The 16920-nt window shown below is 46.7% G+C and overlaps 1 protein-coding gene across 10 annotated transcripts in view; it reads left to right on the top strand.

Moving 5' to 3' along the window:
• Positions 1–11853, top strand: part of BTRC (beta-transducin repeat containing E3 ubiquitin protein ligase) — a 185743-nt gene extending 173890 nt beyond the window's left edge. For all 10 annotated transcript variants that reach the window (XM_076009832.1, XM_076009836.1, XM_012769203.2 and 7 more), the window contains 2 exons: positions 4818–5010; positions 7224–11853. In XM_076009832.1, the coding sequence (XP_075865947.1) occupies positions 4818–4979 (162 nt within the window). In that variant the 3' untranslated portion in view covers positions 4980–5010; positions 7224–11853. The remainder of the gene's footprint in view (positions 1–4817; positions 5011–7223) is intronic.
• Positions 11854–16920: the final 5067 nt, after the last annotated feature.

The following is a 16920-nucleotide window of genomic DNA, read 5'->3' as shown; positions in this document are numbered from 1 at the left end:
TTTTGTATATTCAAATAATTTCAGCTATTATTTGCCTGAAAAGGTTTTTATTTTGCCTTCATTTCTGAAAGATATTTTTGCTGGCTAACAAATTCTAGGTTGACAGCATCCTTCAGCATTTCAATGGTGTCATTCCAGGCTGGGCACAGTGGCTCATGCCTAATAATCCCAGCACTTTGGGAGGCCAAGAAGGGAGGATCGCTTGAGCCTAGTAGTATTTATCTTCATTCCTCTGTACATAATGTATCTTTTTCCTCTGGCTGCTTTTAAGATTTTCTCTTTATCACTGCTTTTCAGCAATTTGATTGTGATGTATCTTGGTGTGGTTTTCTTTATATTTTTCCTGCTTCAGATTTAAAAACAAAGTTTGTCAGAGTGGATCAAAGAACAAGAATGAGCTATATGTTGTCTGTAAGAAACCTACTTAAAGACACATACAGATTAAAAGTAAATGGTTAGAGAAAAATATATCATATGTTATGGGCCTAAAATTTATGGTGGGGTCTTAAGACCTCACTACCTCAAAATGTGGCTGTATTTGGAGATAGGGGCTTTAAAGAAGTGACTAAGCTGGGCACACCTCTAGACCCAGGTACCTGGGTGCTTAAACCCAGGAGTTGGAGACCAGCCTGAGCAACATAATGAGACCACCTCTCTATAAAAAATAAAATAGAGTAATTAAGGTTAAATATGGTCATTAGGCAAGGCTCTAAATCTATATGACTGATGTCCTTAGGAGAGGGGAGATGAAGACATGCTGAGGGAATATGGAGATACCTCAAAGCGATACAAGTAGACCTACCATTTGATCCAGCAATTCCACTACCCAAAAGATCAGAAGTCACTTTATGAAAAAGACACCTGCACTCGAATGTTTATAGCAGCACAATTCACAATTGCAAAGCTGTGGAAACAACCCAAGTGCCCATCAATTCATGAGTGGATTAATAAAATGTGGTATATGTATACCATGGAATACTACTCAGCTTTAAGAAACAATGGTGATATGGCGCCTCTTGTATATATTCCTGGATACAGCTGGAACCCATTCTACTAAGTGAAGTATCTCAAGAATGGAAAAACCAGCACCACATGTACTCACCAGCAAATTGGTATTAACGGATCAACACCTAAGTGGACATATAGGAGTAACATTTATCAGATGTCGGGAGGGTGGGAGGGGAGAAGAGGGGATGGGTATATACAACCACAACGAGTAAGATGTGCAACGTTTGGGGGATGGACATGCTTGAAGCTCTTACTCGAGGGGGGAGAGGGGCATGGGCAATATAAGTAACCTTAACACTTGTGCCCCCATAATATGCTAAAAAAAAAAAAAAAAAAGGGCATGCTAAGGGAAGGCCATGTGGAGATAAAGGGAGAAGGTGGCCGTCTACAAGCCAAGGGGAGAAACCTCAGAATGAAAACCAACCCTGCTGACACCTTAGGAAATAAATTTATGTTTTTTAAGCCCCCCAGTGTGTGCTACTTTGTTATGGCAAACCTAGCAAACAAATCTAGCAGGCTAATGCTCATCAGAAGAAAGTTAGAGTAACTATATTGATTTAAGACACAGCAGACTTCAGAGCAAGTAATATTATGAGGGATAAAGCTGCATAAAGATAAAAAGGCCAATTCTCCAACAAGACATAACAGTCCTTAATGTGTAAACATCTAACAACAGAGTATCACAACACATGAAGCAAAAATCTGACAGAACTCCAAGGAAAAATAGATGAGTCCACTATTATAGTTGGAGACTTCACCCCCTATCAGTAATGGACAGATCTAGCAGGCAACAAAATCAGTAAGAAAATAGTTGAACTCAGCAACACCATCAATCAACTGGATATAATTGACATCTATAGAATGCTTCATGCAATAACAGCAGAATACACATTCTTCTTAAACTCCCATTGAACATTCACCAGAACAGACCACAGTCTGGGACATAAAATATAGTTTAACAAAATTTTTTTTGAGACAGAGTCTCGCTTTGTTGCCCATACTAGAGTGAGTGCCATGGCGTCAGCCTAGCTCACAGCAACCTCAAACTCCTGGGCTCAAGCAATCTTCCTGCCTCAGCCTCCCCAGTAGCTGGGACTACAGGCATGCACCACCATGCCCGGCTAATTTTTTTTTTCTATGTATATTAGTTGGCCAATTAATTTCTTTCTATTTATAGTAGAGATGAGGTCTCACTCTTTCTCAGGCTGGTTTTGAACTCCTGACCTCGAGCAATCCGCCTGCCTCGGCCTCCCCGAGTGCTAGGATTACATGCGTGCTAGGATTACATGTGTGAGCCACCACGCCTGGCCTACAATACACTTCTAATAACACGTGTCAAGGAAGAAATCTCAAGAGAAATTGAAAAGTATTTTAAAATAAATTAAAATGAAAATACAACTTATCAAAATATGTGAGATACAGTGAAAGCAGTACTTAGAGGGAAATTTATAGTATTAAATGCATATATTAGAAAAGAAAGATCTAAAATTAGTAATCTAAGCTTCCACTTGCGAAAACTAAAAGAAGAACATTAAATTCAAAGTAAGGAGCTAGCCAGTTGCAGTGGCTCACACCTGTAATCCCAGCATTTTGGGAGGCCAAGGAAGGAAGACTGCTTGCAGCTAGGAGTTCGAGACCAGCCTGGGCAACATAGCAAGACTGTGTCTCTACAAAAAACAATTAGCCAGGCATGATGGTGTGTGCTTATAGTCTAAGCTACTTGGAAGGCTGAGACAGGAAGATTACTCAAGCCCAGGAGTTCATGGTTGCAGTGAGCTATGATCATACCACTGCACTCCAGCCTGGGCAGCAGAGCAAGACCCTGTCTGCAAATAAATAAATAGATAGTAATATATCAGTGTAAAATGAAGTAACTCTTAAATTTAAAACAAAATCCTCAGCAAAATATTAACAACTCAAATCCAACAATGTGTTAAAAAGAATTGTACACTGCAGCCAAAGATTTGTTTTAGGTATGCAAGGCTGGTTCGGCATTCAGAAATCAATGCATAAAATCCATCACATCAACAGGCTAAAGAAGACAAATCCACGTGATTGTATCAATATATGCAGTAAAACCATTTGACAAAATCCAACACCCATTCATGATTTAAAAAAAAAAATTTGGCAAACTTGGAACATAGAGGAACTTCCTCAACTTTATTTTTTAAAATGCAAATTAAAAGTGTAATAGGTGCTGAGCATGGTGGCTCACGCCTGTAATCCTAGCACTCTGGGAGGCTGAGGTTGGAAGATTGCTTGAGCTTAGGAGTTCCAGACCAGCCTGAGCAATAGTGAGACCACATCTCTACAAAAAACAGAAAAATTAAGCAGGTGTGGTGGTGCATGCCTTTGCATGCAGATCACTTGAGCCCAGGAGTTTAGGGTTGCAGTGAGCTATGATGACACCACTGCATTCTATCCTGGGCAGCAGAGCAAGACCCTGTCTCCATTTTAAAAAATACTAATAGACACCTAATCCATGGCCCAGCATTTCCACTCCTGGGTAAAATAGGTGCATATATCCATCAAAGACGTGCACCTAAGTGTTCACAGCAGCTTTACTTACAATAGCCCAAAACTATAATCAGCCCATATGTCCACCAATGAGAGAATTATAGTATGTTCATACATTGGAATATCAACCAGTAATAAAAAAGAAAAAACTACTATTTTATATGCAGAAAGGAATCTTACAGATAGAATGTTGAGCAAAAGAAGCCAGGAACAAAAGAATACAATACTGTATGAGTGTGTTTATAAGAAATCCAAGAACAGACTAAATGAATTAATAATGGTAACATTGACTGGTGGGGGATTGTGAGATTACTTTCCAAGATACTGGAAACATTCTACATCTTGACTGGGGTGGTCGTTATTGCCAGTGGTATACTAGAACAGGCTGATACCCTCTAATGAGAGCCAACTGTTAGGTATACTTTTTTGTTTGTTTTTGTTTTTTGAGACAGAGTCTCGCTTTGTTGCCCAGGCTAGAGTGAGTGCCGTGGCTTTAGCCTCATTCACAGCAACCTCAAGCTCCTGGGCTCAAGCAATCCTCCTACCTCAGCCTCCCAAGTAGCTGGGACTACAGGCATGCGCCACCATGCCAGGCTAATTTTTCCTATATAATTGGCCAATTAATTTATTTCTATTTATAGTAGAAATGGAGTCTCGCTCTTGCTCAGGCTGATTTCAAACTCCTGACCTCAAGCAATCCTCCCGCCTCGGCCTCCCAGAGTGCTAGGATTACTGATACTCTTAAATTTTACAATCTGGTTTCAAGCATGGGTGGCTTGAAACTGGCCGTTGTAAGGATTTTTATGCTATGAAAATCTACCAGTGGTTTTACAAATTGGGGAAGTTTGGTTGATAAATATTTATCAGCACACTTACTACCTGCGAACCCTTGGCCTCTGATTGTAGAAGGAACTTAGAGACACAGAGAAAGGAGAAGGCCAGGGAGGTCCTTCTTTCATTCAGCCTAAGCCAAGGAGTGTTGGCAGAGAGAAATTAGCATGCTATTTAACATGTTTTGGCTGAAGAATGTTACATTGTTTTTTTTTTGTTTTTTTGTTTTTTTTTTCCATATCTTGGCTATTGTGAAGAATGTTACATTGTTTACAGCTGTCTAGTGTTTGACTTTTTCATCCTACCTTTTCTCTGTATATTTTTAAAACTGCTAAATGGTAGAAAAAAATTAACGGTACTCCATTACCTTTCCATAGACTCCTTTTGACATGTTGCTGAATTTATGTCCTTTTGATTTTGAGTAGTTCAAATTCTTACCCTTTTTGTTTCTGCTGCTTTAGGAGCATTCCGGAAGAGTTTTCCGACTCCAGTTTGATGAATTCCAGATTGTCAGCAGTTCACATGATGACACAATCCTCATCTGGGACTTCCTAAATGATCCAGCTGCCCAAGCAGAACCTCCCCGTTCCCCTTCTCGAACATACACCTACATCTCCAGATAAATAACCATACACTGACCTCATACTTGCCCAGGTATGGAAAGAGTTATGTACATAGTACTGTGCATGGGAGATGGAGTGCTAGGAGTAAGCTGTTGCGAATTCATGCAGCTTTCTCATGCTCTTCAACTCACCAAGTCCTGTAAAGCAGAGGAAGCAACAGACAACATGAGACAGGGCTGGAGCTGCCACAGTGGGTAGTGCCTGTCACCAAGGTAGCCAGCCTCAGTTCTAGATGATTCTGGGATCCCACTTGTTGGTAGCACTAATCATTCCTGCTCTAGTTATCTAGTAGGATTGTTATAAAAATAAAATGAGATTTAAATTAGTTTGAAAACTAAGGACTGTAATGATTCCAGATCAAATAATACCCACAATAGAGCCCTGGGCCAGTGGCTCATGCCTGTAATTCTAGGATTCTGGAAGGACAAGGCGGGAGGATCACTTGAGGCCAGGAGTTCAAAACAATCCTGAATAAGAATGAGACCCCATCTCTGCAAAAAATAGAAAACTTAGTGCATAAGAATGATCGCACACACCTATAGTCCTAGCTTCTTGGGAGGCTGAGGCAGGGGGATCACTTGAGCCTAGAAGTTTGAGGCTGCAGTGAGCTATGATGATGCCACAGCACTAAAGTCCAGGCAATAGAGTGAGACTCTGTATCCAAAAAATAAGACACCCCCCCCCATGGAGATCCTTTAAATCAAGTAGATAATCTAATGTGTGAATTCAAATATCTCTTGGTGAAATGTCACACTGACATCTTGGCAGCTCTGCCTTGTTAGTATCATTCAGTTATAAAATGTAGCTTTTTTATCCTTATTCCCACTCTCCACCCCCTCCAAGATGAAGTCCTGTCTTTTGACCTCAGAAGTAGCTCTGAAGTTGGTGAGAACCCAGTGTACTTCCCACTAAGGTCTCGAACCTCTCGCTCAAGCAGGGGAAGATTCTAAAAGTACCCAGGTTGTCTATACCCATTACAACGTATTCAGATCATACCAGGTGTCCTACCCAGTTCACACACACTAGGTTATGACTAGTTTGGGAAAGCTATACTAGCTACTGGTGCACGTTGCTGGTGGTAGGATTTCTCATTTCTCACACTTGACTCAGCTCTCATGGCAGTGCACATTCACTACGCTTTTCTGCACCTCTTTTTGCGGTGTTCCTGCCAAGGGAACCACCAAGGGTAGTTCACACCCAACTGGGCTTGCCTCAGCATCCCCTACTCTTGCAGAAGAATGTGGCTTCCTTGTTCCTCAGCCTCCTGAGCCAAGTCACATCAGCTGTGTGCCCCTGGACAGGTAGCTTCCCAGAGCTGGCAGTACCTACTCACAGAGCTCGCATGAGGGCTGCATGGAGATACTGTATGGAAAATTGTTAGTGCTCAGCACAATGCCTAGCACATAACCCGGCCTCAGTGAAAAGTGTTCATTATTATTACTATTGTAATCACCATATACCTATGTCCTCGTTTGCCAAAATTCTCTCTTCCTTAGACTTCTATGGCATTTTGCCATTTTTACCATTCTTCCTGGCTCTCTGATGGTTTGTGTCTCCGTCCCTCCTCATTCCTAAAACATAGACATCCCCTAAGAGTCTGTCTCTGGCATTTCTTCCTTATCTAAGCTCCCTTCCTTCTTGGGAATAAGCTTGCCATATCTCTTCCCACAGTGTCAGCTCTCATCTCAGTGTGTAGATGACGCTCAAATGTCCATCTCCAGTTCTACCTCTGCCTTACTCTCCAGGCCACATGACGAGCTGTCATCTACATATCTGTCCTTGAAGGTACCGGGAGCACTTCTGGTGCTCCCATCCTCAGTCAGACTGACCCCTCAGCCACACAGCCAGGCCAGCTTCCCTCGACTCCCCCACTTCTGTTAGTGGCACCACTTTTTTTATGGCTACTTGGGGTAAAGCACCCTGAGCCTCCCCATCCTGCTCTGCCATTCCAAGGAGCAGGTGAAAGCTACGCCAACTGTGGTCACTTTAGCCTCAAGACTTCACTTAGTTTGAACAGCACAGCCCTGAGCAGGTCAGGGAGCCATGCTTTTTGTATAAGTCCCCATAATCAGGCCAGGTAGCCTTTGACAGAAGCTCCTGCATGGCATGGACAGAGAGCAGGTGTTAGGAAGTACCCTAAGCCTTTTTTCCTGTTAGCAACTAAGTGAATGTTCTTTTCCTCTTTAGAGCAGATAAGAAATACAGGGAAAGGGGCTAATGACTGTTTGCTCTGTTTTCACACAGGACTCATTCAAGTTGCGGTATTCAACATATCTGCCAACACCAGGACGAGCAACAACAGTAACAACCAAACTACTACCCGGTTTCCCCGGACTAGCTGGGGAGCAGGGCTTTGAGACTCCCGTTGGGACACAGTTGGTCTGCAGTCGGCCCAGGACGGTCTACTCAGCACGGCTGACTGCTTCAGTGCTGCTACCAGAAGATGTCTTCTATCTTTCATGAATGATTGGAACTTTTAAACCTCACCTCCCCTCATCTTTTCCCCTCTGCACCTATTTTTTCCCCATTTGGTTCCAGACAAAGATGACTTATAAATATATTTAGTGTTTTGCCAGAATCTCTCTTGCTTTGCCATTAAGCAGAAGAACTAGTTTCCCTGTATAGGCTACTGGGAGAGACCCACTTCTAGGGAAGAGGTGTATGCACCTTCAATCCAGACAGCACCCAGTGTCTCCCTGGCCAGAGCTGCCCAGCCCCACTATGCTTAGGAGGAGACAGAGCTCTCTCTGTATGGCCTCCAGGGCAAGGAAAGAAAATAAGAATACACATACCAGAAGATCTGGGCCTCTTGCCTCCCTTCTCTTTCTCTCTGTCCCTGTTCCCTGCTACCCTCCCAACCACCCCCCAAACTGTTTCTCTGCTCCACCTGAGAAGAAAGTATATGAAGAGAGTGTCCTCAGTTAGCATGAGGCAGATCAGCTAGAAAGTGCAGCACTTGGAAGAGTTAAATACTGTTCAGTCAAAATTCCAAACCCAGGCTTTTGCTGCAAGTGCCCCGTGGCAACAGTGGATTCTTGGACATGATACTCTCGTCATATTTGCAATTCTTCTCTCTTCTCCTTCCTTCCACCCAAAGGTGGAGGCAATGGGGGGAGAAATTTCCTGGGCTCCATCAATGGCTGCATCTTTTCTGGACTCAGCAGTCTCCTCGATTCCATGTAGAGTGTGGAAAGGAGTTGCTGATTGCATTTCCTCTCATTAACAATTAGGTGTGTAATAAAAAGCATTGTACTTCATCTTAAATCACTGGTAAGGCTCAGCCTACAGAAAGGTTTGAAATGGCCAGAGTCATTCTGCATAATGGTTCCCATCTCAGATTTCCTCATCAGGGCCTGTGCACACCCAGGCGCCTGTATCTTGCAAAGACCACAGTCGGAGTAGCTTAAGAGATGGTCAGGAGTGAAAACTGATTTTCTTTTTCATTTAGGTCAGTAAGTATTATCTCTCAAAAATTAATCTAACCATCTCATCCTTGCACCACAGAACCTTCCCTCTGCTTCGCCCACACCTTGTATGTGCAAAAGGGCAAAGCTGCCTGAAAGAGAGGATCAGGGTGACATTTGGCACACAGGGTCTATTAATGGGGCAGAAACTGCCTTCTTTCATTTCCTCCTCCTCCTGGACTTATTTTGCTCTTCACTCTCCCCAGCCAATAAAATTTCTCTGGCAGTTGGTAAACAACATAAACAAATGGACCTCAGCAAGGGCCAGGCTCACCTGGCAGCTTGGAAGGCAGCTGTGTGGGCTCCCAAGCCAGCGGGCTTCAGGCACAAGGACACTTGTGCCATACCGACCTGAGAGCACAGGAAATGCTGTTAACGCACACCCAGCTTGTTTCCCCAGCACACGTGGATCTGCACAAGCCATCTCGGGTATCACAGGCAGCCCGGCCAACACCCTGAGGCTATGGTACCGTCTCACATTTCCCTTGGAAGCTGAGCAGTCAGGCCCATTGTTTTCCTTCCTAATCAAAGTAGTTGAGTTTAAGAAAGCCACTTTTTAACCCGCTGCTATAAAAACAGAAAGTGAGGGCCAGTTGCAAGTTACCTAAAGCCAGGCCACCATTAGCTCAGCAGAGGGGAGTAGGGAGAGAGAAGCCCCTTCACTTTTCCTTCTGATTTGCAAGAAGGTAGCCCTCTCCCAAAATGTGTCCAGACTGAATGTTGTTACTACATATTAAGAAGCAGGTTATGCATAAGCATTTTACCTTTCCCCTTTCCTGCTTATGAGTACTTTTAAGCTTTTAGTTCCAGGTTATGTTGAGAAAATATTACCCAGTGTAGTGTTACATTGTTGCCTGAGAAATATTTTCAGTATAATTCCCTTCTCAGCTATCCAAATCCTACAGAGAAATGTTTTCTACTTAGCCACTATCAGGGTTCCTCGTCTATTGCGTTGACTATTAATGGCTTTTTGATTGGTTAAGGATTTTGCTACAGATGAAGGTAGAGGGCTGTCAGCCCTGAAAAACACACAAGTCAGACACGAAAGAGGCATTGGTTTCAAGCTATCTCAAAATATTGTCCAATAGCCATAACTATACTAGCCCTTCTCTTATATGCTGCTGTTCAAAAGTGGGAGCTATTGAATATTCATGGGTGCCTGGGGTTTCACTCTCCCATCTAGGTTCAGTTGAAGGTATATTGTTTCTAAGACCATTTTGAAACTTGTCCAGTACATTATAAATGAGATCAAGGGTGGACCCTGCAGATGTGGAGCCATTAGCTCGGTTGAGGACATTTTCCAAGTTGTCCTGAGCTGCTGATGGAAATGGGAATGAAGTTAAGTGGTCTGAAAAACTTGAATTGTTCACATTTCTCAGCTCTGGGGGTCATTTACTAGTTCATTGTAGAAGAAATAATCAGGTAAGTAGAAGTTCATTTCCAGAGAAGGTAAACCCCACTTACCATCTCTGCGTGATTTCAGTGGGAATTGATTATTACTAAGCCCCAACTGGGCTAGAATAAATGTAAAGTTTGACCTTTTTAAAAACAAAAGAGAAACAAAGAAAGTCTCAACACATTTAAAGGAATGGTAGAAAATGAGCTGAAGGTGTCCCTTGGCTCTGAAGCAAAATATCCCAATTGTAGATTAGTCTCTTCTCACTAAAATTCACTTCTCAATGTAGGGCCTGAAAGAACCTTTTGTAAAGAAGGCTGAGACCCCTTTGAAGTGGATGAGGAGCGTGTGCATGCACCTACACCTGTTGTGGACACATGTGACCTCTTGGTCCACACTGGGGCTGCTTGGACAAGACCAGCATGCCTTGCTGCACGTGTGTTTATTTCACTGCTGAAAACATCTTTTTACTTATGTGCAATTTGAAAGTGGATGTGAATTATGTATGGGAGGCCTTTTACACTTGTCGCCTGGCAAAATTCTTTTTGGTGTCTCCTTCAAGACAGGGATTCTCTTTGGAACTCTATTGACAAGTAATAAAGTCCAGCTCTCATAACTTGTTTCTGAACTGGAAAAGACCCTGAGACCCCCAAATCATTCTGGTTTTTGCTTGAGTAAGAACAATCTTTTTTTATTTTTCTTTTGTATAATCTAAAGCTCCAGGAAAAAAAAATGCACTCTTTGCTGACTCCTGGTACCATTCCTTGGTGCCTGTGGTTGGTCTACTCCTTATTTAGCACTTGATTGTGTGTGGAGACAAAGGGCTTAGGGTAGAGGGAGGATAGGGAATACTGGGAATAATTAGGGCTATTTTTTTTTCTTCCCTAGAACTGGATTAGATACCTTGATATTGTTGACCTCATTAACATCTTCCTTTTGCCTTAGATGTCAATACCCTCTGAAGTGGAGCAGTCCAACCCAGAATAGTACAACCCTGAGGGCTGGGCTGCAAGCTGGATTCTGGAGCAATCCAAAGTACTTACAGGTAGAAAATGGGATGCTTAGATACCCACCTCCTGTGACCCTCACATTCTTTGATGGTCAGTCACATTTACCATATCACTTTCATCCGCACTTCAAATCTCCTTCCCCATTTGGATTTCAGCAAACTTTCAACTGCACCCAATGGCTACAGCCTGAGTTGATCTCCCTGGGCTTCATCCACACAGCTGATCACTGACGACCACAGCCCCTTACTTTAACCACAATCTCAACATAGTTCTGGAAAGACAGCCATCTCTTAAGGGAATAAGACTTGAGTTTTGCTTGTTGTTTTCTTTACCTGTAGTTCATTCGTGATGTCAGAATCCTTGGAGCCAAGGAGAGAAATCAAAAGAGCATGATTTTGTTTGCCTAATTTCAGGTGGAACTTATTGTGTTGATACCTAGAAACCATTCTATTGAAAGTTGAGTACCTATGATCTGAAATTTCCTGGAGGCAGATGACATCCGAAATATGTGCTTTCCAACCAGCCCAGCTGGTTCTCTTAGCCCCTGATTGGCTGTGTTTGTGTGTGTTTTATTAAGGATCAATACAGTAAATAGTATTTTAAAGTGTTATCTCCCCTCCTAACACTTCCCCTTCTTCGACACTGAAGGGAAAGACCAACTAGGAGGTCAGACCTCTGGGTACCAAGGAAACTAACACCTTCCCAAATCAGTAATCACTCAAGCCCAACTCAGACTGATCTGAGGGGTGGCCAGTAGACTCCAGCTATGGGGACAGGCCTGGCAACAATTTGTGAGCTTCCCTGAAAGCTTTTGGTTGGTTCAGTTCTTTGTTCTCTAGACTCTTAAGTACTGACTGCTTTGACTTTTGTGATTACGTTATGGTGATGTGTAGTCAATGTACCAATATGTTCACAGCCTAGGATCATGGTAATAGAGTGTGTTTTGGTTTTTTTAACTGTTCAGAAAAAAGTAACTTAAATTACAAATATAAGATTAAAGTGAATTTTCTAAGTGTCTTGTCTCTTTGCCCCAACATCAACAGGACAATATGTTTTTAAATATACAAATTGAGGGAGGAGAGAGTACACAGATTTAATACATTTTAAGATAGTCTGACATGAGAAAACCAGCTTGAGAGAGGTCAGGGCTAGATAACATGAATAAGTACAGGGTCCCTGGCATACAAGTCCTAGTCCGTGTTGATTCCCCCCCCCCCCACCCTCTGGAGACAGAGTCTTGCTTTGTTGCCCCGGGTAGAGTGCAGTGACATCATCATAGCTCACAGCAACCTCAAACTCCTGGGCTTAAGCAATCCTCTTGCCTCAGCCTCCTGAGTAGCTGGGCCTACATACCCGAACCACAATGCCCAGCTAATTTTTCTATTTTTGGTAGAGACGAGACTCATTCTTGCTCAGGCATGTCTCAAACTCCTGAGCTCAAGCAATCCTCCTGCCTCAGCCTCCCAGAGTGCTAGATTTACAGGCGTGAGCCATGGCACATGGCCATCATGTCAAATTAAATTAAAGCCAAACTGATGTCTAATTTTCAAATTGGTCACCATAGCCAACCACAACCCAACCTAAGCCCAGAATTTGAGTTTCTCTCTGCCCCTCAGCAGTAAGAAAATATCAGTTTATAAGACAGGTGAGCTCACATCCAGGAGCAATTTCAGGGAGACTCCAACAAACTGTGAGAATGAAGGCACTGTTGGCCACCTGGGGGACAACATTGCTGCTCCCAAGTGAACCCTCCCTGCTTAAACCAAATCTAGGGAGATAAGTTCAAGGTTGCAGGCAATGACAGAAGGGGACTCTTCGTTCTTCATCCTCTTCTCACCTCCTCTATTTCACAAACAGGACCCTTCTCAAAATTGACCCATCCTTGTCTTAGCTTAGAATAGTAAAAGTCCTTTATGGGCTTTTGGTATTAATAATACCCCTCCCACTTGACCAGGCCCCTTGCTTCTATCAGCCTGTGTCTCACTGTCTATCTGGACTCCACTGGTTCTTTTTTTTTTTTTTATGAGACAGAGTCTCACTCTGTTGCCTGGGCTAGAGTGCTGTGGCGTCAGCCTAGCTCACAGCAACCTCCAACTCCTGGGCTCAGGCGATCCTCCTGCCTCAGCCTCCCGAGTAGCTGGGACTACAGGCATGCGCCACCATGCTTGGCTAATTTTTTATATATTTTTAGTTGGCCAATTAATTTATTTCTATTTTTCAGTAGAGATGGGGTCTCGCTATTGCTCAGGCTGGTCTTGAACTCCTGAGCTCATATGGTCCACCCACCTTGGCCTCCCAGAGTGCTAGGATTACAGGCATGAGCCACCACACCCAGCCCTCCACTGGTCCTTAGAGCAATCTTAGACTGTGGTTGACATCAGGGCCCCTATGCAGAACTATCCCTGCGTGAGCTAGAAGAATGTCAGAGCATGAGGTACGCCCAGCCTTTTGGAGATGAGGAAACCTAGGAGCAAGAAAAGGGGCCCATGTTGCCCAAGACCACACTGAAGTCTCCTCCCCAGCAGCTATGAACAGGCAGTGCCCTAGAGAGCGAAGGTAGGGAGGTAGAAGTCGGGAGAGACCACTCTGGGGCTGCTAGCATCCACTCAGCTGTGTACCTCGCCAGCTGGGCTCCTGAGCACAGAATTGAGCAGAGGCTGAGCCTAAGGGTTTAGGGACTTCACCTTCAAACCCTGTGTCAGAGCTCTTCCCCCAGGAAGGGTGGGGCTCCGGCATGCCCTGGGAAGACTCACCTCTGTAGCCACTGCTTCCTAACCCCAAGCTGGGCCTAGAATCCCGCTTCCCTTTAAACCTATAGCTGTGCCACCATCCGCAGTGACTAGGGGGAGGAAACCTCTCTTCTTCCTGATTGGCTCTTGCCAATTAAGAGCATTTTATTAGGCTGCTAATTAAAGACACTTTGTTAGCAGCAGGAGAGGCCAAGTGGGTGCCTGGTGAGATGGAGCTGCAGCCAGGAGAAATTGTTTACCCCCGCCCCCCATGGAAGCGGAGCCTCGCAAGGAAGCCTCTCAGTCCCCCCACCTCTCCCACTGCACCTGCCACACCCCTTGCTTTCAATTAGCAGCTCTGAGGGGAGTGAGGTGTGAGATTGCCAGGCGCAGCTTGGAGAGCCCCACCACCAGCTCAGGCCACGGGATGCTCAGTGGCCGTCCAGGTCCTCAGGAAGGAGAGGCTGGGCAGCCCAGTGGGGAGTGCTCTCTCTCCACTAAGGAATGGCCCTTTACTCCCCAGGCATCTCCTGAATGCCACATGGTCTCATCACTGAGGCCATCCCCAGCGAACTGCTAGGTGATGACCACGTAGTCACATAGTATGAGTCTCCATGCCCCCTTCGTCATCAAAGGCTCATGGTTTTATGTAGGAAATGTGCCCTTCCCACCAGCCACCTTGCAATAGCAGAACTCATTTAGAAACCTGAGTACGTCCAGGGGGACGAGGGGCTGATAGTCTTATAATCCCAGCCAAGCAGACCAGTGAGAGACTTTTCTGGTCCTGAGCTCATGTCACATTTGAGGCACTTCCCCTGAATGGTCCAAATGAGACCCCCAGGCAAGGCCCCCTGGAGGAGGGCCTGGCTATGACCTAGCACATGGGGGCTGGCATACAGTGTTACCCAGGGACACCCCTTCTCCAGGGCCCTGCCTGTTCCATCTTGTGCCCTCCTCACCCCCTCACTTAACTGCAGAATTAGCACCAGCCCAGGCTGGGCGGGCGGATTTATGGCGAGGCCTGCCTCCCTCCATTTAACCTGAGGCCAGCCCCGGCTCCAGACACTAAATTAGATTTTTGACAATTAGAGAGACTAATGGGCACATAGCCATCCCCAGAGCCAGATATCCAGCAAGGCAGTCCTTTAATATCACCACTGGCCAGCTGCCCCTCCCCCAGCTGCCCTGCTCTCCTCCCGTGGGTGGGCATTTCTCTCCCAGTCCCCTGCTCTCTGCCCGGACTCTACCAGGCTCTACACAGTCCGGAGGGTTCTCTGGTTCCCCTCCCTCTCTTCCTTCCTCTCTCCTTCTAGCCCCTTGCCCAGTGCCAGCTTGGCTTGGGGACTCTGTCCTTCTCCTTCCTTGTCCTTCAGCTTCCTCCTTGCCCTCTGGTAACTTCTCTCCAGCCCCATTTTCCCCAGGGCCCGTCTGTCTGTAATCTGTCCATCTGCCCTGAGCAGACTGCAAGCCCCTTGAGGGCAGGGGCCTGTGCCCTGTCAGGGTCCTAAATGCTCAGCACCCGGTAGGTGCTTCCTAAGTGATGTTTCTGAGGCTCTGCCTCCTTCTCCCCCTCCCTCTGAGCTGCTGGGTCTCCCAGGCCTGCCCTGCCGCCCTCCTGGTCCCAGGCCCACCCTGGCTCCCTCCTGGCTCTCTGTGGCCGAGTTGCTCCCCCTTCCGGTCTTGGGCTGGGCTGGTAATGAGATTGCAGTAAGTGGTGTTGCGGGGGGCTGCTCACATTCACTCAGGCAGACTCATAGCTCTGTCAGGCTGATTGGTCCTGAGTGGAGGCGCAAACGGCCCCCCACGGACACACCGCGATTGGTTATAAAATTACAAGCATTTGTTCTGCTGTCAGTGTCCTTCCCTCCCTCCCTCTGCCTGCCTGCCCGGGCTCCCACCATTCCCCACCCAGCCCCCTCTCCCCTGGGGTTAGCCTACACACCCTGAAGGACCTGGCCAGGGGCCACCACAGTGGATGGAGCCAAGAGACGGAGGTCACCAAGCCCCCCATTAGGGCAGGCCTTCATGCCTTAGCCCTGGAATAGTCCCAGTGCAGGCTGGCCTCAGAGTGACCCGACCCTGTGCTCAGCATAGCCTATTCCCTGACGGTAAGTGGAGGGGGCCCCAGGCAAACAGGCCTTGGCATCCTTAGGACAGAAAGAAGTGTCCTGAGCCCCAGGACTCCTTGGGGCAACCAGTCGCCGTGACCTTAGATGTGGTCCCAGACAGCAGCCCTGGGTAAGAGGTGGCTTGGGGCCTACTCTGCTGAAGGAGAGAGCAGCAGAAATCAGGTCGGCCAGAGTCCCCTGCCCTGGACCCCAGCCTTCAGCTAAGGACACATCAGCGCTCGGGAGAGTCCACCCCGCTTTCTGCCCCAGTTCCTGAAGCCTGGGTCAAACCAACAAGCCCATATGGCCCACCAGAGCTTTGCTATGTCACAGGTCTGTAGGCTGAGTCCCCTTGGCCTGGCCCTTCACCCACCCTCTAGGGCCTTGGCAGGGGCCCAGTGACCTCAAGCAGGTGGGCGTGAAATCCAGCACAGAGCCGTCATGCTGTCACAGAGGTACCCGCTTCTTCCCTGCCCTGCTCCCCGGCCCAAGACACAGATACCAGCCCAGGCCCTCTCGCCCCGGCGAGCAGCCTCCTTCCTACCCTCCTCTCTCCAGCCAGGCCTCAGCCCCTGGCTCAGGCTGTCCTATCTGGAGGGCACCCTGTGGCCAGCTGGGGGTGCTGAGAGGAGGGTTCCCCAGTTCACAGTAGGGAGTTTTGGGAGCATCATCTCCTGGGCCCGCAAGGTGCCTTCCTGCCACCCGTCATTCATTGGCAGCCCAGAATGTATTTGCTGTAATTACATCTTTAATTAGGGTGGTGATGGCTCATTGTTCACCAACGATGATGGATCGGGTCCTCCTGCTTGTCGTCCTCCCTCAGCCCAGCGCCCTCCAGGGCAGCTCTCCCCCAGCTTTGGGATTGGGAGGGATCCGCAAGATCCGGCCGTCTTCCCACTGGATCCCAGGCACGGAAGCCTGGAGCAGCTACGAGCTCACCCCAAGGGTGATGGTGTCCTTCTGGGGCCCTGGGGGCTCCCAAGGGTCTGGTTAGACCCTGAGACCTTCACCCAGGGCTCCTTGCAAAAAGGCTGCAGGTCTCTTAGTGGCCACCAGATGTCTCCTTGGTCCAAACTGGCCAGGCCAGGGGTGGCCTGACATTGCCCCTCGTGCTACACGCACAGACCACAGCACCACCCCAGACTGGGCTCTGGGCCCGGCTGCTCGCCCACCGGAGCCGACAACTCAACTCGCAGCGCGGGGCCGTGCGGGGCGGCCCTATCTCCAGGCTTCC

Source organism: Microcebus murinus, chromosome 14 (genome assembly GCF_040939455.1).
Source record: "Microcebus murinus isolate Inina chromosome 14, M.murinus_Inina_mat1.0, whole genome shotgun sequence".
Taxonomy (NCBI): domain Eukaryota; kingdom Metazoa; phylum Chordata; class Mammalia; order Primates; family Cheirogaleidae; genus Microcebus; species Microcebus murinus.
The sequence above is the reverse complement of the archived record's forward strand: the minus strand, read 5'-3'. Positions and strand labels throughout refer to the sequence as shown.